Genomic DNA, 20,367 nt, shown 5'->3' on the forward strand with positions numbered 1-20,367 from the left:
GGAGGGGAGGTGGCACTCTCATCGTCCATCTTTCGCATTTATCTCTATTGTCAAATTTTTGCCTTTTTCCTTTAATAAATGATGAGAGGAAAAAAAAAAAAGCAATTCAACAGTCGCTACTTTTCTTTACAAACAAAATCGCCATTTCTTTTAATTCTCTCCAATCTTAAGTATGGCTCTTTCGCTTCCTCTTTTCCTTCCCTGCAAATCTCCTATCCTTGCAAACATTCTTCTTTTCCTCTTCTTCCTCCCCTCGCCACTGGTAGAATTCTTCTTTTGTTTCTTCAATTTTTCTTAATACCTTCATTTTTTGTTCCGACCCTTCCTACTACTTGCCATATGTAAATCTCCCCTCTCTGTTATTATAATTTCCTTATCTCTCTCATGTTTGGTAGGCCTTTCAAGGTAGCAAGAGTCTGAGGATTTAAAATTTGAAGCAAATGATAAGATGAAAACTAAGAACTGGTAATCTGGTATGACATTCCTTTTGTAAATTTTGTAGCTTTATAGTTTTTGTGCTGTAGGATCTCTGTTTAAACCCACTTGTGTGTGAGAATAGAAGCACAGAAAAAGTAATTTCATAATCTGATTTTAGTTGATTAAGATTATGGTGTCTGCGCACGAAGCCAGCTTCACTCCAACCAGAAGAACATGAGTATGAGTGTATGACTAAGGTTTTCTTTTTAAAGTCGATAACGTCAGAGAGTGAAATTAGCGAGAAAACGTAGGAAGAGTTTAAGTACTTTCTTAGATTTCACTCTTTTTACTTTTTCTTTTTTGGTTCTTTTATTCTATCATATATATTTGTCTACGAGATTATCAAAAAAAAAAAAGATATTTGATATCTTGGTGAATACCATTAATGTTTTTGAACGATTATTATTATACATTATAGTACTATGGAGTTTTTTCCTTGATTATTATTATTATCAATCATGTATCATTTAGTGATCTTTTTCTTTTTTCCTATTTACAAGATTGTACAACACTAATATTTTGGGTATATATCAGTGCTTAATTTTCCTTTGGTATGTAATAAGGATAACTATTTTCCTTTTTTTTTTTTACCCTTTAAGACTGATTTTCCGTTGATCAGTGCGTGCCATTGGCATCATTGCTCCTTCTTCTTACATTGTTTATCTTCTTATCTTTTAAGGTTAATTGAACTTGAAACAACACAAGTCGAGAAGAAAAGGGAGAACTAATCAAAAACTTAGTAGAATCAACGAGAGAAGTAATCATCGTGTTGAATTGATGAGAGAATTCCCTAATGTTATATTAGTGGCTACTCCTTCTAGACACCTGCAGAGAATTTCAAAAATGCAGGTTATTCCGTTTTTCTTGTGACGTTTTGTTTTGATATTGTTGTATTTACATGATAACTATTGCAATGAAGTTAGGTATCTATTAGGTCGTGCCAGTTGTTAGTAATTTGAATAATATGAGTATTGCGAATAGAATTGTCATCAGTGTAGTGCAATATAGCAGTTTACTTTTCCTTTTTTCTCCTTAAATAAGCAATTTCAGTTTTATATTTTGGGTTTTTGCTCGTATTACCCTTCTACCTTTCTTTCTCCTTTTACTATGTATTCTTCCAGTTTTAATGACTATATAGATAGAGAAGTTAGGTGTTTATGATGGAGTCTGGTGTGAATAGGAGAAGAGGATTTTTTTGTTACTCCATTATTGCATATATTTAAATTATTTTTAAAACTTCTATATCTGAATCATTATAGTATATCAATTTATACATCACTACTTTATGTTTTAATAGTCCTGATTGAGATTTGGTGGTAAGGCCATCATAGAAGTATACTAGAGTGTTCGGAAAACTATAGCCATTAGTGCAGCCTGAAATAGAAGCTTGAATTCGATAAATTTCCGCTAAAGAAACAAGTGTAGGGATGTTTTTGTTCTAACTGAGGAGTTGTGCAAATAATTGAATAAATAAGGAAAATCACCCGAGAATAGAAACAACATTAGAAGACATTTTTATAAAATAATTTAGAAAATTTAATAAATTTTTTGTGTTAGTTAATGAAATACTAAGGGCATAAATTCAGTAGTGGGTCAAAAACATGAAGGGTTAGAAGGTGGCGTTGCACCTATCTTAAAAGAATTGTTTTTTTACGTTTTAGATTTTAATCTCAAAAAGTCTCTCATATAGAGTTTAGACTGTTTACATTTTCATCATAACCTCGGAAATTGGTATCGGATAGTTGTTCAACTTCTTCTCTACACTTTGCTCATTTGTGTTATGCTTGCAACGATATATGCATTTAACTTAGCTACAACATTGTAATGATAAGAGAAAGCTTCTTCTTTTTTTCCAGCAAAATTGTAATGCCTTTTGGGGCACAAAGTTCGACAACAATGTCGTAAAATATTGATTATAGTTTTCTGCCCCTTACTATCTCCTTCTTTTTCTTCCTTGCACTTCCATAGAGAAATATCCCAACTCTTTCTCTTCTTTCTCCTAATCCCTGAGGGTAAATTTCCTCTTTCTTAGTTTAAATTTTTGTCATTTTCTTTCATGTTTGGTGAGTGTATGGTGTATCTCTGTATTTTAATTAGGAGAAAAATAACCGCATGATGACTTATTATCTGTTGCAATTTTTGTTTGCTGGATTATGCATTTTTTCTTCCTTTTTGGGTGTTTGACATTTAAATAAAGCATAAAGGCAGTTCATATGATGGTTGGTTTTTATAGAGTTCAAGTTAAATTTAAACGGATTATGTAACGACCCGACCGATCGTTTTGAGTTCTAGCGCAACGTTCGGCGGTTTGAGGTCTTTAGTAGCTTCACTTCATGTATTATGACTTGCACATGTAGTCGTATTAGATTTTCGGGGAGATCAGAGTTGGTTTGGATGAATAATTCTCAATTCATAAGCTTTAAGTTGGAAGAGTTGACCAAGGTTCGAATTTTGAGTAAACGACCTCGGATCGGAGTTTTGACGGTTCTGTTAGGTCCGGATGATGATTTTGGACTCAGGCGTATGTCCGAATTTGGATTTGAAAGTCTGTAGGTTGATTTGATGCTTTTAGCAAAAGTTGGAAGATTGAAGGTTTAAAAGGTTGATAGATTTGACCGAGAGTTGACTTTAGTGATATCGGATTCGGATTATGGTTTCGGGAGTTGGTATAGGTCTGTTGTGTCATTTGAGACTTGCATGCAAAATTTGAAGTCATTCCGGGTTGGTTTGGTATAGTTCAGCATTAGTTTTAGAAGTTTAAAAGTTCATTAGTTCATTAGGTTTGAATTGATGTGCGATTCATGGTTTTTATATTGTTTGGTGTGATTTGACGCCTCGAGTAGGTTCGTGTTATGTTTTGGGACTGGTTTGTGTGATTGGACGGGGTCTCGGAGGCCTCAGGTGTGTTTCGGATGTGTTTGGGTTGTGTCGCGCTCTTATTTGATGTTTCAGCGTCGTTTCTTTGGGCATAAAGGGCACTATATTGAGCAAACGACCTATGATTTGTGATTAGATTAAACAATTAGATCCGTATCATAATTACGGAGCTAGTGCAACCAGAATCGTCGAATTTCGATGTCGTATGAGAGAGTTATGCACATTTCCGTGTCGGACAAAATTACTGAATTCTGGTGCGAAGCTTTGTTTTTCGCGAACGCGAGAGAGGTTCCGCGAATGCGAAGAAGGATTTCTGGGTTGACCGGTCAACGCGAAAAATTGCTCTTTGCGAACGCGAAGGTGTCCCGCAAAGACGAAGAACAAAAATCGCATGGATAGTATTTTAAATGGACAGACCGAGCATTTTAGTATTTGAGCATATCTTGAGTTCTAGAGATCCGTTTGAGGTGATTTCGCAGCTTTGTTCTCGTCCCAATAATGGGGTAAATATCTGACCTTTATTTTGATGTTTCTTCATGATTATTTCCGTTGGTTATTATTTTTATCCGTGTTTGGATTGTAGAAATTGAGATTTTGAGCCCCAAAGTTGAGAAATAGTAAATCCTTGATTTGAGGGTCGATCTATGGACGGAATTGGATGATTTTCTGGATATATACCATATGAGTTATGGATAATATTTATTTTCAATAATTTTGGGAATCCGACACGTGGGCTCGGGGGTTGACTATGTTGACTCTTCGAGCGGAGTTGAGAATTATTATAAATTATTAAATTACGAGTGTTGGAGTATATTTTGATTGGTTTTGCACGTTATTTGATTAGTTTCGGATCTTTTGGCATCGGTTTGAGGAGTTAGAGAGGCGTTGAAGCCGGTTATCATAGTTTGGAGTGAGCTAAGTCTCCTATCTAACCTTGTGAGGGGGAACGTACCCCGTAAGTGTTATATTTATTATGTGCTATATGTTGTGGGAGCTATGCACGCATGAGGTGACGAGTGTCCGTGCGTATGCTAGAATTCCTGATTATGTTCGGGTAGACTTACACTCCCACTATGCTTTAATTATACTATTTGAGTTATTCTTGCATGTTTAAATGCTTTAATTTACATTTAGCCCGTGACTAGACTTGCGTAGAGTATCAGACTTGCCATTTTAGATACTTGACGAGCTACTTGATTAGCCGTAATTGTGCTTTCTTTTACGGATTTCTTTTGCGTTGCGCGTATTCCTCCGATAGTTTTCTTGAACTTTATAACTCACAGTATATTCGTGAGTGGGGTCAGTGAACCGTCAAAATTTCATATTCTAATGGGATGTGGCTGGTCGCCTCAACAACACGCTTATGGGAGCGGGTCGTTCGCCTCGGCAGAGTAACATATTCTTATGGGAACGGGTTGTTCGCCTCGGCTGTATCATGTAACACACTCTTATGGGATTGGGCCGTTCGCCTCGGTAGAGTAACATATTCTTATGGGATCGGGTTGTTCACCTCAGCAGTATCATGTATCATATTCTTATGGGATCGGGCCGTTCGCCTCGGCAGGATTATGTATCACACTCTTGTGGGATCAGGCCGTTCGCCTCGGCAGTTCTATGAAATACTCTTATGGAATCGGGCCGCTCGCCTCGACAGAATCGTGCGAAATACATCATAAGGAATCCGCGTACTCATGAGTTTCCTGAGTACGCGTTGATTTACGTACTCATGCTGCACTTCTGCACTAAATGTGCATGATCTAGCATGTTCATTTGGGTGCGTAGGCGCAGCTGCTGAGGGGACTTTATGGTAGGTTGCATTACATGCTACGATTCGCAGCACACAGAGTCTCCATCGTAATTATTTACTTTATCCTGTCTATCTTGTATTCCAGACAGATGTTGTATTATTATTGTACTTCCTAGTAGATGCTCATGCACTTGTGACACCGGATTTTGGGATGTTCTAGAATTTGTTTATGATTTTTTTAACCATTGACACACTTTTACTTTATATTTCATTTAAATTGTACGTATCTACAATTTTTAATGCATTGATTTCCCTATCTAATAGGATTTATGATTTTAAAAAATAATAAAATAAATAATTAAGTTGTTAGTTCACCTTTGGTTTGCCTAACGGCGAGATTGGACGCCATCTCGACCTATAGTGGATTTTGGGTCGTGACAGATTGTGTGAATGTTTATGGTTCTTTATTATCTTTAATATGTTTTTATGCAGTATATGTAAAGTTGGGGAAAATATTGAGCTTTTCTTTTCTTTTTTTGGAGGCTTGGAACAATAGGACAAACAAGTACGTTTTAAGGAATCTAATAGGAGACTTGTGTATTGGAGTTTTGTCCTCCTTGAAATTTAATCGTACATTCACACATGTAAAAGGAAATAAGAGGAAGCTGCAACATTTTGAGGGAGCTATTGTATTCCACTGTTTTAGAGAAGCAAATCTCCTACAGGTTACAAAGCTAATTGGAGCTTAAAGTTGAAGCACATGGCTTGCTATTATACTTCTGAAAAGCATCCAAGAGAAGTTTAGAAGGTTAAAAGGAGTTTCATATGTTGTTGTCTTTGTATAAATATATAATAGTTCGTTTACTCCTTTTTTTCTAGCTTAACTGATCATAGTAGCAAAATTGTACATGAGACTTGTCTTTTTTCGCTAACCATATTTTTGCAGCTTTGTATAAAAAGAAAAGACAGCAGATGGGGATCATGTCCTAGCCCTCGGACTATATATGTGACTTTTCCAATAATAAAGAAAAGACTTGACTAATGGAGTTTGAATAAGCAGATTTCTCTGATGTTACTTCAAATTTGCTGATGATGATTGTAAGTGGACACATGTTCTTGGTTGATCCAACATACTGTGTGTGACAAAACTTTCTCACAAGAGTTTCATAGTGATAAGAGGAAATATTTAAACATTAGATTGAATACTACAACACTTTATGTTACAGTTATGTTAGCCAATATTCCATCAACTATGCTCTAAAAGAGGATGATTGTATCTGAAAGATAAATAATTTGTAGAATGTGGAACTTTATTACTATGAAGGAAAAAAAAGGTTGATTAGACATGTTTATTTGTGTATGAGTTTTGTCAAGATAAATCTAAAAAAAATACACGTGATACTTTTTAATTGATCTGTTTTATGTTTTATCTTGATATGTACCTTCTATCTTATATATTTGACTTTTAAATTTTTCATATTTATGTCTTTCATTATTTTTTATTTTTTATTGCTTCTATATTAAATTTAGAAAAAAATTATATTAAATTGCATGAAGCGCGGGTAAATTAACTAGTTTTTTGATATTTAAGGGACTAGAAGCACAAATTTTCCAAATTAAATTTGTGAGTATACTAATAATTCTCGTATTATAATTGAAGCATGATTTATTTTTTGGACTCTGATACAGCGAAATTGCATAATTCCACGCGCGGCAACAAGGCGCCAGAGGGAAAAAATTTCAAGTAAATTTCCCGCCTTGTCGGATTACAACCCTCGCGCCAAAATCCGACCATTTGCAACATAGACAATTAGGCACGCACACATTCTTCTTCTCTACTCTATCCCTTTACAGCTTCGAAGTTCGAAGTATCTCTAGCCGACAGCGAAGAGTTTCAAGTGATAACGACTCAGCCCCATTGTTAAAATTAGAAATGGAAGGATCTAATAAGCATCAATCTTTTTTTCAAGATATCAAATCAAGAGAGCTTCACGGATTCCGAGGTTTCCCTCAAATCTCTTCTCTTCTGTATCTTTTTGTGTTATAAATATCAATACCTAGTTAGAGATGGATCTATAATTTAAAATCTACGAGTCCAAGTAAATAAATGAAGTGTACCCACTGCTTTTATGCTGAATCTGCCTATTGTCACTAACATGAGTTCATCAATTTGATTACAAATTCTTCTTACTTTATTTGTGTATTTCTCCAGTTATAAAAAGACCATATATCAGCATTGAATCGTCTGAGGTTGACCAAATTGGTGCCGTGGCTGTTGAGCACAATGGCAACACGCCACCTCCAATGGCCATCTCGTTCTGCAAGGTTAGATATATGAATCAAACGAGTCTCAATTCAAATAGTGTAAAATATTTTTTAATTTTGACTCGTTGGCAAGTCATATACTAATATTTTGTTGTTATGCAGACAAGTAAAAATTCACATATACTTGCTGTTGCTGATGAGGGTGGCTATGTTAGCTTGTATAATACCAGGTTGAAATTTCCTCCTCCATCAACACACCAGCAAAATGCAGGTAAATTATTAACTAAAAAATTCTTTCTAAATTCTGAATTTTGCTTTGATGTTATATTTCTTGGACTTCTACCTGATCAATTTGCAATTTACAGAAAAAGCTAAGATGTTAGAGTGGGTCGCTCATGAAAATGCTATATTTGATGTATGTTGGATCAAGGTACATCTCTGCTTCCAAGTTAATTTGATAACCAAGATATTTTCTCAATGTTGTCAAAGGCTAAAAGCTTTAAAAAAGCTGTAGGTCTATTGGCACTTTATGCACAAAGTGCTGTTAAAGTGCAAGCTTTATTAGAAAAGGCGCAATGAAGAAAAAACAATATATATATATGCAAGAAAAAAGCAACAAATTCATTCATAATGATTTCCTTGATAAAAATATGTCTCTTGCCGATAATATTTATTGTTTAGTACTGGTCGATTCAAGATAAAATTCATGGGCAATGATTCACATGCCTTAGTGCCTTGCCTACATTGAAATGCAACTTAAGTGAGGGCTTTTCGGAGTGTCAGGGCGTAATCGCACCTTAAATGAGCCTTTGACAACACTTATTCCTATTACTGAATATTAGACATGAGCTAAAGCAACTGATAGAACCAATATATGGGAGTGTCAAAAAATGTTCAGGAAAGAGAAGCAAGTTTGGGGCATTGCATCCTAAGAGATCCACACTAAGGAGTTTAGAGTTCCAAGCAAAGATTGGGGAAGAAATAAATTGAATGCTCGAAGAGAAGAAAATAAGATAGTTTCAGCCCAGCACCCAAGGGTGTGGCCTAATGTTCAATGAAGTGGGTGAGAACTATGAGGTCTCAGGTTCAAATCCTAACGGAGGCAAATACTAGGTATTTTCTTCCCATCTATCCAAGCCTTGGTGGATAGATTTACCTGGTACCTGTTGCTGGTGGGAGGTGGCAGGTACCCCGTGGAATTAGTCGAGGTGCGCGCAAGCTGGTCCGGACACCTCGGTTATCAAATAAAAAATAAAAAAAAAAAGATAGTTTCAGCCCAATCAGACATCCATGTTTTTATTTCTGTAAAGAATATATTAGTATTAGAGTCTGAGTTTGATAGATCTGTCATAATTTGTTAATTAAATAATAATAAGAATACCTGAATCTTCAATCCTCATTTATCTTTTTTAGTTTTTGCTAGGATAACCTAAAATGAAGCCGGGCAGATATATTGGCTTAGACATGTTGAAACATGAATAGAGGCATCTGCTAAACTACTATAATTTCCATGTGTTTTTGTTTTCCTGCAATCATTTTTCAGTTATATCTTGTTAACACGACATACATTTGATCTTTGCAGGATGATACAAATATATTAACTGCTTCAGGCGATCAATGCGTGAGTGACTATATCTGATATTTGTTTATGTAGTAGAAACTGAGTTAATATTTGGTTGTCAATTTAAACTGTTCTATGTACTTTAAGGACAAAGCATCTGGTTACAGTAGCATTTGCATATTGACTGCTCGATCGTGGTGTTTATACAATTGAATTTGATTAGAATTTTTGTGAAGGTTCACCCTTCTAATTGGACTGTGATATTTAATTATGTAGAAGCTTAATGATTCTCTAAGGTCATTATACAAAGTTTGTATGGTAATATCCATTAATTACAAGTAATCTTGATGTATGTGAGCAGATAAAGGTATGGGATGCACAAGAAAAGCAATGTGTTAGAGCATTAATGGGTCACACCGGGAGTGTGAAATCCATTTGTTCTCATCCTACGAATCAGGGTAGGTTTGTGATTTTCCTACTTCTCTTCCTCGAATCACTCTTTTTCCCTTCCATGCTTTCTTTATTCAAAGATATGGCATGTTCTGATCCCCACATGTGATTTACTTTTAAATAGATATTATTGTATCTGGTTCAAGAGATGGCTCCTTTTCCCTATGGGACTTGAGGAGCTCGTGCAGCAGCAGTCACATATTTTCCATACCGTAAGTACTTTATTATAACCGTAAGATCAAAATGGTGATTAAAGAGCATTATCAATTGCTGTCTTGCTTCTAGTTTCATTAGCATGAGCAAAATTGGCAACACTTTGTAGTTACTTTCCCAACTAAACAACCTGATTCAGGTCAAATTAAAGCAACTAGATTACAAATTTAAAAAGACAGGTAGAGTTAGCAGCTTTAAAGTTTAAACCAGTCTCAAATGTGTTCTTTGTTCAGGTCAATTGCAGCAGTCCACAAGGCTCACGTTTCTCCTCGTCAGAGGCGGGTTAAAGGTGGAAAGGTTTGTCCTCGTGAAGATTTCCTTTATGACCCTATTCTATACTTTTGAATGCACAATTTATTTCTTACTTCCAGCAATTATTTCAGGCTACTTCCATGAGCATTACTTCAGTCCTTTACTTGAAAGATGAGATCTCCATTGCTACTGCTGGAGCAGTTGACAGGTGTCTAAGAAAACTTGCAATGTTCCTATAATTGAGCAAGCACTTCAAAGTGGGGTTTATCGTGTGATTTGTATTATTCACTGCTTTTACTTTTAAATTTCAGTGTCATAAAGTTTTGGGATACCAGGAACCTGAAGAGTCCTATTCTCCAGGCATGCCCTCATCCTAATGTGTCATCCCATAAGGTAATGATAAAGTTAAATTGCCATGTTATGATAGGCTAGCGATGTTTTCTGTGACCTTCACAACATTGAGCAGCATTTCACTAAATTTGTTTCATTAATAACTATGATTTAACCTGGTCCCTCCTTTATGATTGGGGATGTTAAGTTTGTTCGGTTGGTTTTAATTGGCAAATGATCCAACTCGTTCATAGTTTAGCAATTCTTGATTGATTTATAACAGCTTTTGATCTTGTTCAGGGAAAGCGATTACATGGAGTATCTAGTATATCTCAAGATTTAAATGGCGTGTTTATTGCTGCTTCATGCATGGACAGCAGGTATGCCAACGTTCTGATGAATATCACACGAAGTCACAATTTTCGCCAGCTAATATGAAGACTACACCTATTATGCACAAAAAGAGAACCTAATATTCTCTCTTATTAAGCTTAAACATCTGATATTTTCTTCTTCCGTGGATCTGCATCTTTCTTCAGAATCTATCTCTACAATGTGCTTCAGCCAGAAAAAGGGCCAGTGAAAACTTTCACAGGATGCCAAATTAATTCATTTTTTGTTAAGGTGAGTGACATTGTCAATTTCCATGATCATAACTTGGAATATAAACTTTGTGGAACTAAAGAAGTTTTTGAGAATTTCAGTCAGCGATAAGTCCTGATGCAGCTCATGTACTCAGTGGTTCCAGTGATGGAAATGCCTATATATGGCAGGTCAGTTTGGTAACTACAAAGGTTGACTGGATTCCATTTATGTGGTACTAACTCCAACATACTCATGACTCAGGTGAACAAACCTCTAGCAGATCCCCTAATACTGAAAAACCATGACGGAGAAGTTACAGCAGTAGACTGGTAAGTTTGTTCAGTATTATTGATACTTGTCCCTATAGCAAATCTAACCATCATCTGAATATTCAACTGCTACAGGTGCCCATCTGAGACGGGAAAAGTTGCTACAGCATCAGATGATTTCACGGTAAGCTGTACAGATGAGCAGAACATCAGCATGATCAAATCCATAATGTTAAAACAAAAAAGAATATGATGTTGTTTGCGTTAGCTTATCTTTTGTTTGTGAGATTGCTTGCTCAATTAAGATGGTTCCAATGCACTATTTTCAAACTCTTTGGCAGGTGCGATTTTGGAACATTCAAAGCAGTTGTTACTCAAACACAAGATCTCCATCGTCCATTCGAAGAAGAGTAATGGGACTTACTAACATAGAACGTCGCAAGCTGTTCTCTGATGAAAAACCAGAAAGCATCAAGAATGACTGTCATTCAGAAAACTTGCCTAGTTCAACTAAGACTCCTGAAATCAGCACTCCAGAGTCGCAGAAGAAGAAACATTTTCAGATTTTTGAAGTTGAAAACTTTGAGAGAACTCCAGAAGCCGCAATCAGGAGCCCTTCTTCGGTTCTGAATCCTCCATCCTCTTTGAAGAGGACAATTAGAGATTACTTTGTGCACAGTCAATGAGATTAGCATTATATTTTGACGATTAGATTTCCAGTATATACATACACAACAAGTTCAGATAGATTGGGAACAACTTTATTTCCATACTCGCTTGCTTCTGGCGTCCAAGTTTTTGCTTTGCAAACTAATGGCTTGTTTTTTATGATTTTTGTAGGCTGTATTTCAAATGTAGAAATTTATGATTTTTGTAGGCTGTAATAGGAAAGAACGTCAGATTTATCTGATGAATAATGTAGTCCCCTTTGTAATAGTACAAGTGCAGAATTGAGACATTAGATGCAAGATGGATCTGGAATTTTAGATCAAGTAGGTCTAAGTACTTTGTATTTTTGTTACACATTTTAAATTGTGAGTGAGAATTTAGATTTACAAAATTTTTATGAATTTTAACTATTATTTATAAAGATCAAATGGAAAATAAATGATTTGTTCGACTACTGATCGTCACTTGCTTGTAGGGTGTACATGAGTTGGGTTGGTTCGGATTTTCTAATTATCAAACCAAACTAATTGTATCGGGTTATTAAATTTAAATACCAAATCAAACCAATAAAAGTCGGATTTTTTTAATCTCGATTTTCTTGGGTTTTTTGATTTTTTTTCACATAAAGTCTTCATAGAACAAAACGTAAAATTTGTCAACAATAAAAATAATAAAATCGCATAAAATAAATATTATTAATAAGCATAATGAAAACAAATATAATTTAAAATTATGACTAATAAGTACTATTATTTACCTGACTCACCACTAAAAGAATATTGCCAACAAAGTTTTTACTTTGCAAATATGCTTATGCTTATGTGAGATGAACTCCATTAACCAAAATATTGGCCATATTACAAATCTCTACATTGGCCTAATTTTGGCTGATATAGTAAATTTGCTCCACCCTCTCCGCAAAAGCCCCCAATGGGCATATGTCAAAATTTAATGCCATCAAAATCAGACAAGTTATCTGATACCGAAACTGTAGTAGGGCCTATAACAGTAGATCCCAATAAAGTATACAGAGAACCAGATCTGTGTGCCTTCGTGATCACAAGAGCACCATGAGAAACTTTCAGAACTCCACTTTCACCTGCGTACTTGCACCCAAGAGATTCTACAGTGCCCAAAGAGATGAGATTTTTAGTCAGGAACATGTCTAATATCGGTGAGAATTCTCACCACACCATTGTGCATTTTGATTCGGACTGTACCTTTTCCAAAAATATTTTGCAGGTAGCATTGTTGCCCATCAAGACAACTCCACCTCCAATAGATTCATATGTGGTAAATAAATCCCGATTAGGACATATATGATAAGAACAACCCGAATCAAAAATCCACTCATTGTTAGATTTAAAACTATTATTAGTTGCTAAAAAAATAGTTCCTTCAGTCTCATTAGCAGCTACACTTGCTTCGGCAGTGTGAGTATTTTTTTGCTTATATTTCTTTTCCTTATGCTTTTCTTTATTTTCTAGCTTATAGCATTCGGAGATAATGTGACCTTTCTTATGACAATAGCGACACTCTAAATTATTGTATATGGATTTTGAGTCGTGATTGCCCCTAACAAACAAGCCAACTTCCGCTTGAGTTCCACTAGCTTCCCCAGTAATATCATTATCTATCTATTTTTTTGATTTTAAGATAGATTTAATATTCTTATAAGATATATTATCCTTCGCATAAAGCATAGTATCTCTTATATACTTAAAAGATGGGGGTAGAGAACAAAGCATTAATATGACTTGATCCTCATCTTTAATTTCAACATCTATATTACTTAAATCTATAAGAATGAAATCAAATGTGTCAAAATGAGAGAGAATAGAGGTACCTTCACCCATACAAATTGTATAAAGCTTCTGCTTCAGGTAAAGTCTATTTTTCACCGTCCTCTTTATATATAAAGTTTTCAATTTTTTCTACATGTCTTTGGCCGTGGTTTTTACAGAAACTTCACGTAAAACCTCATTTGAGAGATTTAAGAAGATACATGATTTTGCCCTTTTGTCTATGACGGCAAACTCCTCGTCCGTCATTTTATCCGACTTTTTCTCCTTTCCTTGCAACGCCAAGTCTAAGCCTTCTTGAATTAGGATAGCTTCCATCTTTAATTGTCACATTCCGAAGTTTGCACTTCGATCAAATTTCTCAACATAAGTCTTTGTTAAAGTCATTTGCAAAGTGAAGACTTTGTTGACAATATTCTTTGGGACCCAAAAATATTGTATTGTGTGGTGGATATCATTTGCACAAGTTGTATCTTTTCTTTTACAGCTAAGATCCCAAGTCTTTTTTGCGAAAGGACATTAGTTCATTTTAAACGCACCAACAAGACTTGCTCTTCATTTCTTGTTTCTTCCTTTCCTCCTTTATTTAGAGTGTTTTGTATGAGAGTTGAGTGTTAGGAGTCACTTGTGTGAACCCTTTCTTTGGAGTGATCTTGTGAGATTATTCTTTTAGGGTATTTGAGATTAATTAGAGTATACTCTAATTTTGTACTCTCTTTTGTACTCTTATTGGTATAGTGAAATTGCTCCTCTCCGCTTGTGTCTGGGTCACCTTGCCCGAACCACGTTAAATTTGTGACTTCTTTATCTTCTTTAATTGTTGTTATTATCAACTTACATTGTCTTTATTATTGTCATTATAATGTCGTTTGGCTAAATTTCGCACTACCCAGGTTCCCGATCCTAACCGTTATAATGATATTAACAACCGAAAGTGTTTTGATGAATTTTTGAGTATTACAGATTAATAGTAATATCTACGTATTATCTGAGCAAGAAATTAAAGTTAAAAGTTAAAAATAATTATAAAGGACTTCTGCACATAACTGAGAGAAGTCATATTTTTCCTAATAAAATATTTTCTGGATATAACCAAAAATCTAAAAGGATTTTCTCACGGATGAGTTGGAGAATTTGATTTGATTTTTTAAAAATGGAAATCTCAAGAGGAATGTAGCAATTAAACATTCTTCCAAATAGATCGTGATATGAACTTTGTTAATAGATTCATAGCTTCCTATTAGATCTTGGTTCGTTCTAACTTAATCTTTTTTTTTTTAATTAAGAGTTACATATATCTTTCTTAATCAGACCCATTGTTATAACATCTCATGATTGTACTAGCTTATTTGCACGTGCTTTCGGGGTCTTACTCAAAAAATTGGTTTGCTTACATTTCCTTTGGCTGTATATTGTCTGAAGGAGAGGTGCTCACTTTTCAATTTTCATTACGTGCCTCTGCGTCTGAATTTCCCTTCTGCACGACAAAGTAAGGCAGATGCATATTTTCACATCAATATAAACAATTTGATAAATTTACTTATTTCATGCTATTCTTTTTGTCATATTTTTCCCTCTTTACTTTTTATTTCGGAAAGGAGTCATAGCAGAGAGACTTTTACTTTATTTATGTAATAAAATTCATTTTTTCAATGGATTCTATTCTACTTGATTTTTTTTCTCTTCAGAATCATTTAATTGATGAAACAACTAAGTAGAGAATTGTATAGGTCAAAATCAGCCCTAAAATAATTAGGGCAATATAGCACTAAGGATTGGGTCAGTCGAGGTCGATCATGAAGCAATGAGGTTTGTGGTCGAGATATCAATAACAGGCGAGATCGAACACCATTTGCAGAGTTGTAACGGCTAGTTTTCAAAATGGGATATTAATGAGAATATTTTAGTGGATATTCTCTGCACTTGTACTATTAGGGTGAGTTAGGGGTATGTCTCATATATATATAGAAAAAGAGACAGTGATGTAGGGCATGTGACATTCATTTGATAAAATCAGACTTTTGAGAAAATATTCTTTCTCTTTTATAAAGATACAAGCACTACCTTTTTATCATGATTCTGGTTCATATTATTCCATACTTTTTCCATCAGATCCGAGAATAATTCGAACATTCGAGGATTTACCTGTCACTCATCATTGTCAGGATGGACAATCATCTAGTTCATCCTTTATTGGGTGAACCACTTCTCCTATTTACTTAAATATCATTTAATGTTATTTATTGTTAGTTCTCCCCCTGTTATTGCACACCCTTTTTAGAACAATTAATGTATATTATAGTCAACACATTTCCAGATCTGTCTAATGTTACTCATGTTTTCGAAATTCACATCTAGAGATATTATTTTTAACTAAGTTTAACCCGTTATTATATAAACTCTAACTGTTTTTATTTCGGAAAGCAATCATATAGCAGAGAGACTTTTACTTTATTTATGTAATAAATTCATCTTTTCAATGGATTCTATTCTACTTGATTTTTCTCTCTTCAGAATCATGTAATTGATGAAACAATTAAGTAGAGAATGGGAAGATGTGAGTCTTATATATAGAGATGTCAAAACGGGCCAGTTTGGCCCAGCCCAGTCCAAGTATTGCGGGTTTTTAAATTTGATGGACTAGGATTGGCCGGCCTCGGGGGCTAGCGGGCTGACTTGCGCTGTGTTTATAAGCCTCAGTTTTAAATGGGCTCAAAAAATTCTAGCTCAACCCTAATCCAAACAGCGGACTGGGTTGGGCTATCCTCACTTCACGGCTACTTGCTATTTTATTTGACACCTCCATTAATCATTGTTTCTACTGTGTATGCTAGCTACTCCGTGTAGGCAACTATTTAAGAAGAGCTTTTGCTTTCCGGATCCTAATAGAGTAGGCAACTATTCAGGCTACTGTCGTTATAGAAAAAGACGACGCCGCATACAGTTATTTCAAGATGCCAAAATGTTCACAAGCGAGCATAAACACATTAGTAAGGTTTAAAAAAATGTCCAATGTAGAAGTCAGATATTTCAAACAGTTTTTTTTTCTCTTTTCATACGCTATTGACTTGGGAACAAAGATGGTTGAAATTTTATGTTAAACTACTCTATATTATTTTGATATGCATGGTTCTTTTGGGGAGGTGGTCGGAGGGTGGTGGACATATGTGTCTTCAGTCGATTAAGAACGTAATTAGGAATGAGATGAAAATTAGAACGTAAGTTTCGAGCTAATTACACTTAGGAACCAATCATGAACATCTTTTTTTTAGCTTAATATAGCTTAAATAAGGGACATTTGCACAAAAGACCTTTTTTTGCGGCTGCTAGTTAACTTCTGTCCCCAATAGCTAGTGGGCTAAATATATATATCTTTAAAAAGAAGAATCTACATTCAACTAAAAGTGAAATTTAGCACACTGAACTAACAGGAGAGTGGTCCCAAAAAAGACTATATAGATGGTGCAAAATAAGAATTCACATATATATTGGAAACATATATTTCTCCACATATACATATACACAAACTCAATAATCCACCAAATTGATAGGATTGTTTTATACGTTAAGGTTTGCTTTCCCCTCCGCCTCCGGGAAACAAAGTTAACAAATACTAACAATATATATCTAGCTAGAATATCCTGATCAATCACCTGCCACTATCATGGTCAAATCCATTGTTATGATCTCCTGAAATACGACTATTCCATGCAGAAGAATAACTAGGACTAAACATTCCACTACCCGTTCCTCCTCCTGACTCATAATTGGTGTATCGCATTAAGTCAGCATTTGTGGCATCGAGTTCTTTTTGAAGGCGAATAACTTGCTTTTGGAGAACTGAAATTGCTCCAACACAGCCATAGACTGGATCTTTTAAGCGCGCTTCGGCTTCATAAGCCAGAGAATTCACTGCATCTTCTCTCTGATGTGGTTGGATTTCATTCAGGAGTTTACTTACGTTGCTCGCACCAAATACTTTGTGTACGGTGGTGAACTTTATTGGCTCCTCCGGAGGGAAATAAGGAGCAAAAATGCAACTTGGCAAACATTTTCTTCTCAAGAATTTGCAGGCTGCGCATGGAGGATTGGAGTAGTTGCTTGAAGAAGACATCTTGCTCACAAACAACACTTATCTAATTCATGCAAAGTTCAAGTTATATATATTTACAACGTATAATACCTTTACTCTATCAATGAAATTTTGTGACCAACGTCGGTTAAAGTTATACATACTGACATTGTAAAATCAATTTAATCGGTTACAACATCACTACTTTATTTCCTACATTACCATATCACACTAAATATGAAAAGTTATCCTTTGTTGTAGGCCAGTTTACTATGATGTTGTTAAAACATATATACTCAAAACTTAAATTCCAATTATAAGTTACTTCCTCCATTCCAATTTATGTTATAGCGCTTAACTCGGCATGAAATTTAAGGGAAAAAAAGATTTTTGAAATTTGCGATCGAATACAAGATGTGGCTATAAACTAGTATCTCATTAAAAGTAAAATGAAAAATTTAAAGTTAAATCCAAATATAAAAAGAAGTCATTCTCTAAGAAAAAAAATAAAATGAAATATCATCGCATAAATTAGGACGAAGAATTTAATATTTCAGGTCACAATATCAGAAATAATAGTAGGTCAACTTATTAACCTAAAAGTGTAAGGTCTTTTTACACCGTAAATCAACATAACACAAATTCATTGGTAAATATGCGCGGTAGCATATTAAAGATTAAAGCTAATGAAAAAGGTCTTTTTTTTGCCAAACATATCAAAAAGAGATATTTCAGACCTTAACATTATTGACAAATAAATACTCATATAGGCAAGTTTTAGTTTAAATCTTGAATATGTGATTAAATGTCTAAGAGAATCTCCATGATTCTCAATTCGCATGATCAAATGAATTCTTAACATTTTCCAGCTCTTTAAAAAAAAGAAAAAGAATTCTTATGAGCATGTCATTGCAAATGAGATTCAATGATCTAAGAATTATAAGATCACAGACTTTGGCTATGTATAGTATATGATTATAGGTAGAACAACAACAACAATAAACCTAGTGAAATTCCACAAATTGATTTGTGGAGGGTAGTATGTACGCAGATCTTACCCCTACCCTAAAAAGGTAAAATGGTTATTTCCGATAGACCCTCGGCTCAAGAGTAACAGTGTTACAAAATCGATTTAAGGCACGAGCATACAAAATGGATTAACGTTATTACTTTGCCAGTGGAAAAAATGACACAACTAAAATATTTCTGTAATGGTTCTAACATCAAACTTAACATCAATTTTCCTCTATAGGGAATCTTTTTGAAACTGTAATGAGAAACACCTAAATTGTTATCCTTCTCTTATTTAATTTCTTCATCTTGCAGGCCTTGACTAAATTTAAAGTTTCCATATATGGAGCTCAAAATTTTAATCAACAACATATTTATAGTTCCTTCTGCTACTCAATCATATTCAGCCTTCTTCATATTGTTGCATCTACTACTTTATATTAAATTAGGTTCCTTTAGGATAGGATTAAAACTTTTTTTGGAAATATTAATAAGCGAAAGGGAGATGGGATCAAACTAAAACCATGCTCAAAGGCTCACAGAAAAATGTCTAAACTCGGTAAATTTAATTTGGCAGCATGCTTAGTTACTTCCAAAGCCAAAGGTAAGGATAATATGTGTATTGCCATAATATATAAAATTTAGTGAACCCGAAATTGTCAAAGTCATCAGTAACAAAACAGTGAGACATGAGAACTTACTACGGCTTCTAAGTCTTTTAGATTTTATCCGACATTCCACCTGCAAAGTTCCGCAAAACAAGACTTTAAAGATCAAACTACAAAATCTAAAGTCAGACAAGTGTTTCATTTGATTGTCTTTCTAAAGATGCCAATACGCATCTTTTGGAAAACGTCTAAAGAAATTGTTAACGGTTATATATAGATCTACATCTTAGAGTGATTTCAGATCTAGAATTGAAAGGAAAAAAGAAGAAGCTATATAGTGATACCTATTATTCTTGGTAGTGCCAAATATTTCAAGCTTTGTCGTTTGCTTCTCCTAAGATTAAGGAGATCGCACCATTATAGAGCTATATAGGAAAGGATTATAAAAAGGTATTGGATTTTTGTAGAAGTTTTTGAAAGGGAAGAAAACCCTAGCAGGCAATAAACACTATGAACAAAAAGCTGAGGGAGATGATGAGAGAGAAACAAAGACAAGGCAATAAGCATTAAGTGAATGGAGATTGAACGGAAAGCAAAAAAGCAGAAAAGGACCAACCATAATAAATAGGAGATGCAATAATTTAAACAATGGTAACTGTAAAGCCTCGGCCGACTTGATTAATGTCCAAGAGATTGAGGCCAAGGGTTTTAATTTGTCCGACAATTTTTACATTCCCAAACGAGTTATAAATGCAACAATACCATACTTTTGGTGCTTCAATAAATTACTGTAAAAACAAAAGAAGAATGGATGGAACAATTTTTCACTCCAATTAATGGCCTGGTTTAGTATCTAGGCTCTGCTTTCAGTTTAGACTTTAGATTTTAATCTGTGAAGAAAAATATAGGTGCTTGGGTTTGTGTATTCATAATTAAACACATACATATACATATTAGTGCTACACCTTTTACCATATCATCGGGTTATTAAATTGATCTATAAGTAATAGAAAACCTTTCATAGCAAATCTGATACGGTGACGTGGAATTTAGAGTAATAATCTTTTATAGCTAATTAAATTAAATAGTGTAAAATGATGTTACCATAACATTCATTTCTATGGATATTAATATCTTATGAGAACATAACAAGTACCCGCATACTATTTTCATAGTCTC

At 34.6% G+C, this 20,367-nt stretch overlaps 2 protein-coding genes across 6 annotated transcripts; one reads left to right on the forward strand and one right to left on the reverse strand.

Annotated features, from left to right (window-relative positions):
* The first annotated feature begins 85 nt into the window (after positions 1–85).
* On the forward strand, positions 86–11,992 carry LOC107780441 (uncharacterized). Of its 5 annotated transcripts, XM_016600991.2 has the most exons (20): positions 86–262; positions 396–465; positions 1,157–1,326; positions 6,048–6,199; positions 6,791–7,104; positions 7,314–7,426; positions 7,529–7,637; positions 7,732–7,796; positions 8,949–8,987; positions 9,289–9,385; positions 9,502–9,589; positions 9,824–9,887; positions 9,974–10,050; positions 10,154–10,235; positions 10,473–10,552; positions 10,712–10,796; positions 10,877–10,945; positions 11,019–11,086; positions 11,162–11,210; positions 11,368–11,992. In XM_016600991.2, exons 5-20 carry the CDS (start codon positions 7,035–7,037, stop codon positions 11,710–11,712), a joined length of 1,500 nt encoding a protein of 499 aa, XP_016456477.2. In that variant the 5' UTR covers positions 86–262; positions 396–465; positions 1,157–1,326; positions 6,048–6,199; positions 6,791–7,034; the 3' UTR covers positions 11,713–11,992. The 5 variants fall into 5 exon arrangements, with proteins under 5 accessions (XP_016456477.2, XP_016456473.2, XP_075090528.1 ...); XM_016600987.2 differs by lacking the exon at positions 1,157–1,326 and having other exon boundaries at positions 97–262; positions 396–473; positions 5,644–6,199; XM_075234427.1 differs by lacking the exon at positions 1,157–1,326 and having other exon boundaries at positions 104–262; positions 396–473.
* A 4,961-nt stretch (positions 11,993–16,953) lies between these two features.
* On the reverse strand, positions 16,954–19,893 carry LOC107780442 (LOB domain-containing protein 25-like). Its single transcript, XM_075234425.1, has 3 exons — positions 19,533–19,893; positions 19,282–19,321; positions 16,954–17,633 (listed from the first exon to the last, which is right to left on the reverse strand). Exon 3 carries the CDS (start codon positions 17,609–17,611, stop codon positions 17,147–17,149), a length of 465 nt encoding a protein of 154 aa, XP_075090526.1. The 5' UTR covers positions 17,612–17,633; positions 19,282–19,321; positions 19,533–19,893; the 3' UTR covers positions 16,954–17,146.
* Positions 19,894–20,367: the final 474 nt, after the last annotated feature.

The sequence above is a fragment of the Nicotiana tabacum genome, chromosome 17 (genome assembly GCF_000715075.1).
Source record: "Nicotiana tabacum cultivar K326 chromosome 17, ASM71507v2, whole genome shotgun sequence".
NCBI classification, from domain to species: Eukaryota; Viridiplantae; Streptophyta; class Magnoliopsida; order Solanales; family Solanaceae; genus Nicotiana; species Nicotiana tabacum.

Excerpts from the sequence above, each read along its gene's own strand:
- LOC107780442 (XM_075234425.1), bottom strand. The coding sequence starts at position 17,611 with ATGTCTTCTTCAAGCAACTACTCCAATCCTCCATGCGCAGCCTGCAAA.
- LOC107780441 (XM_016600991.2), top strand. The coding sequence starts at position 7,035 with ATGGAAGGATCTAATAAGCATCAATCTTTTTTTCAAGATATCAAATCA. Across the intron at positions 10,236-10,472 it reads CTAATGTGTCATCCCATAAG|GGAAAGCGATTACATGGAGT; the intron begins GTAATGATAAAG and ends GATCTTGTTCAG. Across the intron at positions 11,211-11,367 it reads CAGCATCAGATGATTTCACG|GTGCGATTTTGGAACATTCA; the intron begins GTAAGCTGTACA and ends ACTCTTTGGCAG.